Here is a 15467-nt window from a genome sequence, read left to right on the forward strand (position 1 = left end):
GCACTAGCATACTGGCATTTCTTTGAACGCAACAAAACACTAGGTAACATGAAGAGAGATATTTTTTTTTTGTAAGTCCAGAGGGATTTCAACAAACTATTCTTATGACATCTAAATAGCCTCTGTGTCTTTTATCTGGTTGAAGAGGTAAGATGAAAGACAAGAGTCTATTCATAAGATTTAATGCTAATGGTTATTTAGCTTTCAGCATCATCAATAATAAGTCCCATTAGTTCACTGTGTGTTTCATGCTTACTGCCTATGTGACACATTATTTTATAGTTAAAGAGGTAACATTCCTCATTTCTACTGCAAGCTACAATTCACTAAATGCCAGCGATAGGAGTTATGTATGAGTGAACCTAGAAAAAAAAAGTTTTCAAGCTATATGCAAACCATACTTACTGAACTTTTATCATTTAACCTCAGGCAAAGAATATTTAAATACCCACAAGATCTATCCTTCTAAAGTTTAAACACTTCAGATTACTGTGAAGACTGATGCATAAACATTGGTATATGCTTTTTTGAAAGTCAAAAGGTAAATGTTCATATATGCTTACTTGAAATTCAAACCCAAACTATTTATGTCAAAATGGAAAGTTTTCTAAGAAACAGAGAAGAACTCACATACTTCTCACTGCAGTGAGATTCTAATCTGCTTTTTGTGGTTTTTGCTTACATGTTTAAAAGGGACTTGAAAAATACAAGACATAAATTTGATGATGTAATTTTAGCAACCAAACTAAAATTTATGCAATTTAATGCCTCCAATTTTAATTACTCCATATTAACATCAGTGTTGTATTGAAAACAAACTGAAAAATAAGGTTTAAAATAATCTTTTAAAAATGAAGTCTGCAACAGAAAGTGTCTTTTTCTTCTATTCACACTTCTCTAGCTATAAGCTAAAAGAAGACATACAAACAATACCTATCTCATCTTATCTAAGATGACAAAGCCTATCCCTGGATTTATACAAATATGCACCTACTTGTTGGCTACCCTCTTTATCAGTTGAAATTCCAAAGTGGAATTGGCAGACGTCCAAACACTGTGTCGGTGAGAGTTAAATGTATTTTAGAACTACAAACCGGTACATTTCTTTAAAACAGAATATGCAATAGGAGACCACAGAGACTACACCTTAAGGGTAAAATTTCAAAAAATTGCTTTTCCTAGAGTTAATGCTATCAAATTAAAGTACATGTTAGTACATAATTCCTTTTTGTCCACAGAATCATTAGGAGCTTTTGCTGCTGAACTGTATAAATTAGTACCAACATGACAAATCTTTGTTAGAAGATAATGAGAGCTCTATTAATATTTCCAACACCTCACCCTCCTGAGCTTAGGTAAAAGAATAACTTACATTTGGAATGTCTTTCTTGGCAATGAGAATGAAATGGTAGCCTAATCCTGGAGCTGTAAAAAGGACCAGACTGGTAGCTTTGAGTCAACAGAGCTACTATCTGAACTGAGTAAAAGTTTGTATTCTGGTGTATCTGGTACCTTCAGCCCCGGGAGTGTGCACCACAGCCCCCTTTTGGGCTGTGCACTTTACTGAAAGCTGAGGCACAGAGTGGAGAAGGGATGGTGATGTTCTGAGTCTCACCTTGATACAAGCATGGGATGGGGCAAGGAGATGTATCTCAACCAAGGAACTCAGACCAGGGTCCACTGATTCAGACAATGAATCCCAAAGACCGAGCTCTGATGCCACACAAGTCTGTATAAACTAATGAACACGTGTGTACGTATCACAAACACAGGCTTATTTTCCTAGAGTAATGTTAACACCTCATACGCTTTTCAAAAGCACCATGAATTGCTGAATATGCAATTATTCCTTTTTAAGCAAGATCAGATAACAAAACATTTATTTCCTTATTCCATTACACTACTGTTAATGTAGAAGCCTGATGCTGCACACACTGAGACATGGGCACAGACCTACTCAACGCTGCAGCTCGCCAGTGAGCTGCTGACATTTAGGACCCAATACTGCAGCAAGTAGCAACAAGTGCCATTAAGAAGAAACAACACACTGTGAGGCAGGTTTTTTGGAATAATGTACCTAACTGATTTTCAAAACTTGTCTGAAATGTTAGTAGACTTACTGTCTCTAGATTCTTACCACCTTCCCTTGCAGAATTTGCCTGAGGCATGACTGGAAAGCATTCACCATAATTAAAATCTGTAATATGTTCCTTATTCTCTTACGTGGTTCCTGGGAGATGGTATTTGCTGTGCAATGTCTTGTTTCAACAGAAATTGCAGAAATAATACATATTTTGGATTTACTTTTTTTTGGATTAAGGTAGAAGCAGAGTGAATAGATGAAGAACAGAGGCAGAAAAGAGAGGAGGGTCAAGGAGACCAGTATCTTAGTTCCTGTCTGCTAGTGATGTCCCAAAGCTTTCCAAAGATGAGACTAAACCTTGGCAAATTTTTCTGAGTCCACTTCTCTGAAATGCTTTTATTTTTCAGCTGCTAGGTCAGTCAATTCATCATGCCAGGCTCCTATCCCTGAAGGCAATCCAGACTTCAGTCTAAGCAGCCTAGACTCAAACACTGCTCAAGAGCATCAAGCTTTCTGCCTTTTTGAAGATTCTCCAAGATGTTGGGATATATCCTACAACTCAGTTCTGGGGAGAAGGTTTAAAAGATGTATCCATTATGAAATTAATCCTACCAGGTACAGCCAGTCCAAAGAACTGTAAACAGGCAAGCTAATAGGACCAGGAGATCGAAATCTCCAAAGACAATCTTTTTTGGCAAAGCTAGACATCATCTTACCATGAATCAGCTTTAATCATTATGTAAATCCATACTGAAGTTTTCAATGTTTTGCAAGGCACTTTCTTACTAGGTAGGATTCAAGAATACATCAGGTCTGATACAGATGGGCTACAATGTGCACAATTGTTTTCCACAAAGGGTACAACAGACAGTATCTGAGAAGTGGTCTGATGGAGCCTTTTCTGAACAACAAACAGCTGATGCCCAGCATCCAACAACATACATAATTCCCATTACTGGGGGATTAGTTGTTTTTTAATGACAAGTAATGTCACGGAATTGCTATGGTGTACCATCAGTGCCTTCAGCAATGACAAAAATGTAACCTCATGGACATCCTCAGCTTTCAGAGTTTTCTGTTCTGTTACCTCATTTGTTCGTGAGGTAAACAATGACTCAGCAGGTTTTTTAATAGCCTAATACTTTGATGCCACATGGCTTGGTTCTTTGTGGGATTTACCTGTCTGGAGAGCTTCCTTTAAAGCATACGGGATTTACCTGTCTGGAGAGCTTCCTTTAAAGCATACAGGAACATGGCACTGCTCCTTGGTTTAAAGCATCTAAAAGCTTTTCAGCGGAATTCAGTGTTAATCTGCTGATATGAAACATACACATTTATGTTGGTGAAGATAGGTCAAGAAAAAATGTGCACTCTATCTGAACTGAGAGGTGACAAGATTAATGACACAGACTTTTTGGGAGGGATATTAATTTTAGCCTTGGACCATATTTTTGCAAAATTTGATGTGCTGTACCCCCCGTGACAGAGTATTACTGCACTAAAAGAGCATAGCTCTCAACCACCATCCTATCTTCCTCCCTTCAGTTTAGGCAGTCTTTAGCTATTTTGGGCCCAGGGCTTTGCAGACTTTGAAGCTATGGCTACAAAACTTTAAACTAATTAGAACTTCTAGGGAGCAGATGGTTACGAGGGCCTGCACGGCCTCTGTGGCTGAGGAGATGCATCGCAATGCTGCAATATCTGAAGGTCGAAGTGTAAAACCTTGTGCTGACCAGCTAAGTTTTGATAAATGTGTGAATGACTCATGTCATTTACCTCTCTTAGGGCCAATGACAACAACAACAAAAAAAAGGAAAACAAAAAGGAGGAGTAGACAGGTTAGAACAACTGACATACAATTGGAAGATATCCATGTGTGGGTCTAAAAGTATACTTCAGTCAGACTGCATTTCAGTTCAAAAGTTTTCTGTTTAAAAGAGATTAATAGCTGTGTCCCCAAGTACTGGTTAAACATTTTTAAAAAAGCATGTAAATGAGGGATTTTGTATGAAAATGTGTTAATTAATGGAATCCAGAAGCATATGTTTAATCATTTGGAAATGAGACAACACACATATTATTTCCCAGCATGAATCCCATTTCAAGAACAAATATAGAACATTCTATATTATCATTCCTTTCCTAACAACAGCTAAAATTAATTTCTAAGATTAGCCATTACACAAAGCATATCAAATTAGAGGTATTGAAACTACTCAGTAACTCATTAATCTAAGTTGAAGGGCCAAGAGCAGAGTCCCTGATCCAGACAACTGGGCTGTACAATAGGTATCTGCAACCATTGGCATTGTTTTCACTCTACCAGAATGCTGGTGTGCTAGAACACTATCAGAGCAGCCTGAACAGTTCTGCTAGGAAACTTTTACATCATTTTCTCGAGTCGAGTTAGAAAGAACCAGGTTGCCAGTCTTGCAAGTCTGCCTCCACCTCTCCTTCACTGAGTGTGCACCTGTGCTATGAGTAAATCAGATTGCCTGCTCTGCAAAAGTCAGCAAGGTACTTCCCAAAAGACTGGGCTGGTTAAGGCTGGGCAGATTTTTTGGCTTTTCTTCTGGCATCAATTACAATACTGGGGGAAAAAAAATCCCTCAGTTTAAATATATTTGTCTGGATAACCAAGTCCACTGCATTCTCATTCAAGGGCTATTACTAAGTGGTGAAATTTTGAATTTTAGATGTGTATGTCAAAGTCTCAATAAAACAGGCAGAGATACAAGCACCCTGGGAGCACAGCAAATGAACTGCTTTTTCTTTTCCTAATATACTCATTGAGATACTGTATTAAGTGGTATCTCCATACAGTAAATGACTGGGACCTTTGTCTACACACTGTACAGGAAACATACCTGGATATACCTGCTGGTTAAATAAAGTTGCACACTACCATTTAAACCTTATTTTTGTAAGTCAGTGACATTTTCCATCTGGTATCAGAGACTGGGTTTACTTTGAAAAGCTAGCAAACTCATAGCCGAATTGTGAAAGTGCTGTGGAAATAAAGAACTATCCCAAACACTAAACTGCTGCAGTGTCTCAGCTTTCATAGAACCTAGTCAATTTAAAAACCATATTTCTATGCTTTATCTACTTTGCTTGAAATTAATACTATGACTGCAAAAATTATTAAAAAAAGGGGTAAAAACATATGCACTGGCTACACTGTATAGTCAGATTCACTGCCTATAAAAACAATAAACCTCTTTTGTGAGAGATGGAGACAAGAAAGAAAATAAAAATTAGAAGAAAATTTGGACTTTGCCAAGTAGAAATACAGAGACCAGAAGAATTTCAAGATAGCTGTACGCCCCAAAACTATTTAATTCTTCTTTTGAACATATTGTAATTCCATTTATAATCTAAGGAACTATATTAAATAATATTTTCTGATTACAATAACTTCAGATTTTTCTCAATGGAGAATTCTGAAGATAAATTTCAAGAAAGACAAAAACCAAGTTAAGAGACATCCAGGCTCAGGTATTTTATTACCTCCCAATAAGTGTTTACAACTAAATCTGTCCAACTGTATCAAAGTTTCTCTGGAAATCTTATACTATAGCTGTGCATTCATGCAGAATCCTTTCTCTTTCACTGTCATAGCAGCTAAGTCTCAACTAAAATAGGTTTTGAGGAGCAGGCAAACCTATAAATCCTAGGTATTTTAATCTGGTGACTGATGAAAAGATTCAAGAAAGGAGATGGTTATTAGTCAGTCAAACAATTTTTATCTGAACTCCAGATGCATACTGAGGGAGCAAGACTTTTATGCAGCAGAAGACAGTTTTTGTTCATGCCTAGTAAATATTAAAGGTGTTAGCAACACCACCACTTCCATTTTTTTCCCAGGCAGGTGGAAAAGTAAAGAACACAATCCGGACCAACTCTTCGCAGAAACTGCTGATGCATGAAAGATTTATAAAGCAAAGCCCCATATAAATTTCTTATTGAATGCTTCCAACATAAGCAGTCCTTGCCTCATGACTGTTTCAGCTTACAACTGAAAGCAAGTTTTCAGTAAGAAAAATTCCCTTCAGCCACACCATCCAATTTAAGCATTACAGCAAAAGTAGTGCTGCTGATGTAAGCAGCACCTTATAGTAATAGACGGAGATAATAGATCTGTAGTCTCCACCTCCTTTGCCCTGGTTCATCAGTTGCTTCTGAGGTGTTTGCAGTACGCTCAGGACCTTCACACCTCTTTGTCTTCAGTCTCCTTCAATCTCATCCAGGCTACAGAATATCTTGTCTCTGTGCTGACTACAGAGTGAAGAAGAGATGGCAGCTGACAAAGACTCTAGGCGGGAAGAAGGTAGGTTGCAGTGACAGGATTCAGGGGAAAACAGCCAGAAGAGAGCAAGAATTTGCTTGCTCCTTCCATTGATGAGATGTATTTGACATTTGCTAATGGTCTGCAATCCAGTGAAACGTCTAACCCCATTGGAAGATCACACTCTAAGATCGTTTCTTCTGCTTTGCATCTACACCATTCTTTCTGGAAGTGGACCTAACTAAAGTAATCCTTGCATTTGTCACCTCAATGACAGCAATAACATTTCAAACCAACTCAGAGTAAGCTGTTATTACTGGAACAGCAGCACTTAGGTAAGTTTAAGGTACCAATTTCTGTTTGGAAAGTCATCTTTTCTCATATGTCAATACAGCCAATACAAAACTCTTTTCTGAGTTTTTCATAAATTGAAGACAGTTACTTTGAAACAAAGGCTTACAGAAACTACATAACAGAGTCACTACACAGTAATGAAATACATTAATTGTACGGATTTCATTGATAGATTCAGAAGTGACAAAACATTTTTCTTCCCCAGTTAGAACGCAATTTACAAATCATGCACTTTAATTAAAGCACTAATACTGATGCTTATATATGTATCTAAAACTTCTGAGAAATTAACAAAGTTCATGGGAAATACAACAATGTGTTTGCAAAGAAAAATGTATCTCTATTTCATACCCGAAATACTGTTTCATCTCCAGCTGTTTTCAAATCATCTTCCTTCCCAATGATTCTCTGTAGCTGTATTTGTTAAAACAGGAAAAAACACAGAGGAAAATTACAAATTGGGTCTTGCAAGAGTCTCCTTTTTCAGAAACTTGCATTAATTTCACCTTTTCTTAACTATAAAGTCTTATGTAAGTCTTAACTTATATTAGTCTTAATATTATTAAACTTAACTTATATAAGTCTTAACTATAAAGTAAGTATTATGTTTCTGCCAGGTTCTCTAGTGATGACAAAGTATTTGCATATTGAAAGATATTTTGTTATTCAGACACACTTTCGCCCAGGAACATCTTATCTACTGTGGTTAATACAGCCAAGCAGAGCATATGAATCTATCTCTTGCAACCCAGCATTTACTCTATTTGTAGAGGAGATGTTCATGTGCTAGAATCTTAGCATTCACGAAACTCAGGGGTATATCATCAAGGGTCAATTGGGAAATAAAAACAATTGTGTGATCTTCATACAGTCCTCCTGATAGCTTTACACAGGTTTACACAGACATAATCTTTTAGACATGAAAAACATACCTGTTCACATGAAGTACTATACAAGTAACAATAAAAATTTAATTAAATAAGCAAATGCATTTTCATAACTGGCATTAAACAGAATGTGGTTTGAGATTCCCCTCCACCCCACAAATAAATGAATCTTGAACGTGTTAGCTAAGATTTTTAGAAGTACTGAACTGAGTCACATTTTAAAACATAACTTCCACTGCCCCAAGTAAGGCTTTAAGGTAATATAGAAAGTGTATTCATTTGCAGCACCTTAAGTATATCTCAGCTGCAAGGTTTCTTTGACTTTGTTTTAGCTTGGGAGGTCAACACTGCTACAAGAATGAGCGATTTAACATAGCACAAGGGGTATACCTACCTTTCACAGACATTTGCATGAATCCTCAAAATGACAGCAAAAATGAAAGGAGAAGGGACTTATTACATTTCAGGTATAGATACAGACTTAACACCCATCACTCTGGATTTGGAGACGTTAGGAAAGATGTTTTTAAAGCTCAGGGTTTTTGAAGCTGCTGGTTTGCTTCTCAAACGTTTCTGAGTGATTCCTCACCCTGTCCATTAAAACCGGGGAAAAAACTGCATGACTAAATTTGCATAGCCATTATTTTATATGGTTTTCAAATCTCTTCTTAGGGCTTTATTATTTTTCCCTTTTTTTTTTTTTTTATGTTGTTCAGAAAAGCAATATGGGCTTGTAAGCAGTGAGCAGGAGAAAACCCACTGTTTGAAGGTCTTCCTTTGGCTTTCAGATTTTGACTAATTCACTTGGTCTGTGGCGGGGTTTTTTTTATAGCCTTGGTTTTTGAGTTCCTTAGGATAGCTACTTTCTATTATTATTTTTGAATGGCATGCCTTGATATTATTTAACAAAATAAATACCATAAAACAAGACAATTAAACAGTACTAGTTCTTCCAAATTACTTTTATTTTTGAAGTATTTTGAAAAATTGACTAGTACAGTAAAAGCATTATGAACTTCTTCATATCAAAGCGATATGAGCTCTGGATAAAACCACAACTGTTCATCCATATTCTCACCAAAAAATTACATTTTTTCTTACCTGAAAAGTCCACCTTTTGCTCACACACAAGAAATACAACTGTAAATACTTTCTAAACCAGAGAAAATATGATTTTTTTCTTAGACATTTTATTTTTAAATGACTCAAAAAATCTGCAGACACTACTAAAGATGACAGACACACAGTATAATTTTTTTCACAAGTGTCCTGGAAGATTTAGTTATTGTTTTCTTATACCGTGTGTAAACCCTTATAGTGCTTGAAACTATTTCCAGTAGTTTGCAGATATTTTCCAGCATAAAACAGCAATTACTCACAGAGGGAGAAGAACTCTGCCCTCGAGAAACGGACTCTAATACACAACTGCTCCTTGTAACATTTATCTGTATTTAATATTTGCATCTGTTCATCACTCGAGATCCCAATGGCTAATTCAAAGATAATGAGACCTATTATGCCTCTTTACTAAAGACACTAATCTTTTCTGAAGACAAGAGCTGGCAGAAAGGCTATGTCAGTCTTAAAAAACAAAAGGTGATTTTGCATCTTCCAGTTGTGAGAGAGGGATTAGTGCTTGCGGATGCTCTAGGACTGCAGAGCAAACCACCACAGCTGCTGACAGTGCCAGATGCTGGTTCATTCAGCCCTAGATGAACCTCTCCAAGTCTTTTGTGGCATCAGCTGTTCAGGACAAGTATATAAAGACAGTCTATTTGGAAATTCTAAATCGCATAGCTTTTGCATGTGCCATCACTTACCATACCTTCATTCCCAATAGTTTTGAACTGTCATTAATTTTACTTCTAAATCTTTAATCAGGACAAGGTTAGGGAAATTCCTCACCTTCTGGGGATTTTGGGATCTTTGGTAGCCTTATTCTTGATGGGAGGTCTCAGATTAATGTGTATGGGTTATTATGTGCGTGTCTGGAAATCCCCCTCACCAAGTCTCATGTGAATGTCCTGGAAGTGCAGAGTTCACAGCAGTATCTTCCTGTCTTCATAAAGATGCAGGTAATACGGCTCTGAGAAACAATTCTTTGCACTCTAGCAGGGGCTGATTAAAGGATGACTACTAACATCTGTGAACATGCCATTTCTACCACATCTTCTTCACTTTGGAGTTGCAGGGCAAAGGCACAAATCCTTGCAGATGCCCACCTCAAAATACAGATTGCTGTGATTCTGGGCCCAATGTTGAAATGTCTCTTGTATCGTGAATATTTACCACTGAAACATGGAAGAAGCAGAAATTAAGAATAGACTGGCTTGGGTAGAAAGGAGGAGGGAGGAGAGAGAACAAGTTTTCTGACCCTGGGAAGGGACAGGCTTTTAACTCCTACTGGAAAGGAAGAAAATGTGCACAGAAATGGAAAGGCTACAGAGGACAAGATAAACCTCTCTTGCTGAAAACACAGAATTGCATTCAAGATCTCCTTTCCTGAACATTCATTTAAGTTAGCAAAAAGCACTGAATCTACTGGGAAATCCTGCATCTCACACTCCTTCAGTGTGTGATTCGTATAGGTCTGAACAGCCTATCTCCACCACGCACTGTAGGCACTAAGGACTTGGGTTGTAGAGTCTCTTTCTCACCCTTCTCCCTTTCCTAAATAATTCCACGACACATCTTGTGCCTGTTTATGCAGTAACGCGTCAGGGTTGAGATATACAATTCAAAGAACGATGGACATTTTGCAAACTGAAAGGCAAGTTCTTACCTCAAAGCATTTACTGCCTAGATCAACAGGTAACACAGATGTACATAGATGTCTTAGTAGATAATGGATGGGAAGTTGGGAGAAGAAGAGGTGACAAAGCAAGAGAATGAAGTAGCACTGAAATTTCTTTTCCCATCACATCCTGCTTACAATAACCGCCTCCCAACAACTGCTTCTTCACTATGCTTTTCCACTGCTCTTTCCTTACATATGTTTCCTGATATCATTGTCAAATACAGTGTGGAAATAACCACAGAATAGTTCAAATGTATTTTCCTAAGATGCCAACTGGGACAAGACAAATGGCAGATGAACCACAAAATCTACTGATTTATTAGACATACAGAAGCTTTCTACGACGCATACAGAACTAGAGTACACAGAGATTAATGCACACACATTTTCCCAGATTCTTACATTTAAGACATTTTATTTTTAAACCTAACCTATAAAAATCAAGTTTTGCTTTAAAATAGTCACCGCTTATAAATGTTAAGTAAACAGTCGTGTCAGAAAACTCGCCTTTTGATTAACTTACATCCTGTGGGGCTTCTTTGAATGTAATGATTCTTGTGAGTTGGCATAGCATTTTGTTATTTTTTTTTTTTTTTACAACTTCATATTAATTTATCAATATAGCCCTTAAAGGAAATCTGAAGTAACAATCTATCTAACCAGAATAATTTTCATTTAATTTGATTGTCTCTACAGAGATCAAATTATTGTGTTCACCTCTGCTTTTGATGACTTTCTGTTGTTTATACTAGCTGATTCAATTAGAATTACCTGCAATGGATAATGGCTATTAAATATGACATACTGTACATCTCCTCAAGAGAGTTGTGCTGTATTTCTGCAAGTATCTCCATATTTGCTTAACTGATACAGAACCTATTTAAAGGAAGTACTGCTAACATGGCATTCTGGTGCAGAGACACTACAGGCTGAACATGTTCACTTGTGTCCACGGACTTGCTTTCCCTTGCAACATACTGTTTTGCAGATGAACAATACATCCACAACAGACATATTTCAGTGATCAGGGCACTGCTACTCTGATAACAATGCACTGGGATTGCCCCAGGTTCAGTAGGTTAAAAATCAAGGCCTTACTTAGAATTTGATTTCTTGTTAATCAGCATAATAATTAACATTTTAACAGAGCAAGTCTTCAAACTTCAAAGGTTTTGTGTAGCAACAAATAAGTGCAGGGTATCTGCAGGCTCAGTTAGGGACTTTGGGGAACACTGTCTTGGGAAATGGTCTAATTTCATGTATAATTTTCAAATACTACTGCTAAGTCTAGAAGTATTTTTACAATATTTTAAAATATATTTAAGTATGTCTCATCAATTGTAATCTTATTAAGAGAGAATTCACTGAAAAATTGGCTACCAGTGCAAAACACATGCTAACAGCTATTGTAACATTAATTCAGAATTTAAGGCTATGAAAGTACATTTAAATAATTTTTTGGCAATTTTTCTATCAACAGTTGCATCTTTATAAGCTTCAGATTCTATGTTTCTCTGGAGTTGTTGCATTAATGATCATCTTTAATTTTATCCTAGTGACAGAAAATAATTTGTATTGTAGTAGCCATTTCAGTTTCTTATGAAATCATCTCTCTAGTCACCTCCAATACGAATGAAGAATCTGAATTAAGCTGAGCAGGTCTATGACAAATTATATTTTTTAATTTTGCATCCAACTTCTGACAAGAAGTATTTCGTTAAAAGTCTCCTGTTAAATACTTAAAAGTTGAATAAGTTACATAATTAAGCCTGTTCTTTAAAACGTCAGAGCAAGATTTTCTTATTAAGCATCTGCATTTCTACTCCAGATTTTATACAAAATATGGGGGAATCTGCTGTTATTCTCCAGAGTGTGAATTCATGAATATATGTGAATATTTAGAAAATAAAAAACTTTTGCAAATATTTATTTAAATTAGCTCATGGGATTAAGGGATGTACAACAATTCTTACCTTCCCAGAAACAGATTTTAGATACAAGTCAAAGGTAACATTTATAAAAGTGGATTCAAATATACTAAGTACTTGTATAGCAATGTTTTGGTATGTGCTACTTTCATATAAAGCATTTTAGTAAGTATGTGATCATAGATTGGACTGAAAAATAGGTTTGAAGATTTTAATGAACCTACATTTAGCAAATATAACCCATGGAACTATTTAAATGCTTTAAATTTTATACGCATATAAATACACATACCTTAAAGAATTCTTTCTTTTCAACTTGTTCATTGCCATCTGTATCCAACATTTTAAAGGCAATCTGAAATCCAGTCTGGGGCTCTGCAACAAATTGCAAAAGAACTTTATTGTAAATACACATACACACACTTACCCTAGTACTTAAATATTTAATGCAAAAGGAATATTGCCTATGGTCCAGGTCTCCATTGTTATGCATGCATGACATTTCCAGTAAACCACATGCACCTCCTCCAATATAAGCAAACTTTTAAAGCACCTTTTAACTACCATTTCAAGGGATAATTAATGCAAGAAATGCCAGCAGTGCCTAAGTACAGCCATGAATGTCCATCTGATCCCAACAACTGTGAAAATATTGTGTGTCTTACCGTCCTGGTCTTAGATCTTCTCTACAGATGTCTCCATAATCCCATGTAATTTCTGAAGTCTAGCTCTGCCTTGATCGTTAGAGCTCCTTTTCAGGTGAGAAGCCTGGAAAGTGCCTTGAGAAACCAATAATTATCCCCAAACTGCATGAAAGAGCTTAGTGTACTCCTCTGGTACTCCTTGCATGCATTACTGGATGCCAGTATTTGCAGTCTTCCCTAGCAAACAGACTGATCTTGTAACGATGGCCAGCTCTCTCGGCTCCTGCTCCTGCTGTGTTAGCCCCCAGGCCTTTTTTTTTTTTTTTCCTACCTTTCTCCTTCCTCCCTAAACAGTGTACTCAGATGTTACTGAGATGTAATAAACCACTCTTTCTGGCCTTTTTGGACAAAAGCATGTTTTGTATGACTCCCATCAAGCTGACTTTTTCAGGAATTTTATACAATTTTACCCTGCATTTCCTTCACCGAGTGGATGTTTCTTTTCAGCACAAAAATGTAATAAGTTCTGGATCTTGCAGGTGCTATAAAAACCTGGTGTGTTTTGAGGTCCTTCCCACAATTTCCTGATCTTACTTTGCTTACAGGAGGTGGCCTCACTCATTAGCAGCCCACACAGGAGCAGCATGCTGCTGAAATGTAGTTATAGTTCACTGCAGTAGCAAACACTTATCCCAGTAATTTCTGGAGCAGGTGAATTAATTCCACAACCCAGTCAAGTCAGGCATTAATATGAAAGCCATGGACTTCTTGTCCCTAGAATGTATTCATGTTTCCAAGAACAATGTTGGACTCATGAGGGCAGTGAAACAGTATCTCCAAAAAAACTCTAATGCCTTTGGAGTTTTTCTTTTGGAAATACGTTCTTCTTCCAGCTCCATTCTGTGAAGTTATAAGTTTTGCTTTTTTTTTTTTTTTTTTTTTAATCTTTCTGCAAAGGGAACAATTTGAAGAGATACTGTTCCCTTTTAAGTGATTACAAGATGGTTAAAGAGAGCACTATTTTTACATTTTAGAAATAACTACACCTTTAGCAGCCAACTGATGTTCTTTGTGGAGCAACCTTGTGACACAGGGTTATTTTATAAACACCGCTGCAATCTGCACAGCAGAGACCTTCCCCAGCAACTAGGCTGCAATAATCAAACCTGGCTTCCTTTCCATGGAAATGCCACATGCTAAATTTGTGTTACTAGTATAAAAGCAAGAAGAGCCTATCTTAGAACATATTTAGAGAATAAAAGTAGTTGATGTATTTAATAGTAATTCATACCATCTGTGTTGCAATTTTCAGATAAGAGAGCTGTTACTGAAAATGTAGGACCTAAAGCTGCTTATAGTGTTCAGAGATGACATACTTATCTGATATGATGTAAACCCAAAGGTATGTGTTCGTAAAATAAGCACAGTTCAAAAACTACCTCAGATATATTTGTATTTAATTAGAATCAGGCAAAATTCCAAAATCTGAACAGAAAAGCTTCATCTTGGCTATGAGTGCAGGTTAATACCTAGGTGCTTCCCCTCCAACTATTCCTATGTTGACCAAGCTGTCAACTCCTGTGACTGGCTAACTGAGATGAAGCTTTACGTAAAGGTGACAACTTTAGCTCCTGGGCTCCTTCACCAGGCAGGGCTTTACCAGCAGCTCCAGTACACAACTGCTGGAAATGAAATTCAATACAGCACTGGAAGAAAAAAAAAGACTGCGATGATACAAGGCAAACAGAAAAGAGAAAAGGGGATCAGAGGGGCAAAATAAAACCTTTGCCTGTCACAAAATCACATTTTCAAGTTGTACAACAGGCAGCATGGTCTCGTCAGTAGTGTCCTGGAACCGGGACTCTGGAAACTTGGTGACTCTTCTCCTGTTTCCCTATTGCTCTGTTGGTGACTTAGCAGTAGTCATTTAAATACTAATGGCTGCTTTAAGAAATCTCACATTAATTCTCACTACTGAGATAAGTAAGTTGTGTAACTGGGGGTCGACTGACATGGGATACTTGTTAGGCAAAGATAGAGGCACTAACACTTGTTGATATTTGCTTTCAAACTGATCACAATGATAACCCTCTGTGTAACCAAAGCAGCAATATTAGCACTGCATTTTTATTCTGCATCAAAAAGTGCCTCTGTTTTTGCAGTTCAATACATTCCTATATAAATTATGTGAAAAATAACGTTAGTTGATTGTCTGGAGAAGTGGAACAATCTGCTCTGATACTGCTTCAATTTTCTAATTGTTTCAGCCAATAAATCAGTGTGAATTTACTTTCAGCCGCCATAGATTTTTAAAGAAATAGAATCTTTGGCACCTATTTCTGCAACTTTAATTAAGGTATTCTTCTGAAGTTATAATGTGGCTGTTGTGGTTGTCCTTGTTAAAAAAAAAAGTATCTGTCTTTTCTGAGTTGCAGGAAATGTTTTAGAATCAGCTTTCTAACTAGGCTAGACTTATTATTTCTGAT

General features: G+C 36.8%; 1 protein-coding gene across 1 annotated transcript in view; it reads right to left on the bottom strand.

Moving 5' to 3' along the window:
* Nucleotides 1-15467, bottom strand: part of MICU2 (mitochondrial calcium uptake 2) — a 151414-nt gene that overhangs the window by 17633 nt on the left and 118314 nt on the right. Inside the window, exons 6-7 of the mRNA XM_080375404.1 lie at nt 12630-12712; nt 7077-7139 (exon numbers count right to left, since the gene is read on the bottom strand). Coding sequence (XP_080231530.1) covers nt 7077-7139; nt 12630-12712 — 146 coding nt within the window. The remainder of the gene's footprint in view (nt 1-7076; nt 7140-12629; nt 12713-15467) is intronic.

This window comes from Falco punctatus (genome assembly GCF_963210335.1).
Source record: "Falco punctatus genome assembly, chromosome: 2".
Taxonomy (NCBI): Eukaryota; Metazoa; Chordata; class Aves; order Falconiformes; family Falconidae; genus Falco; species Falco punctatus.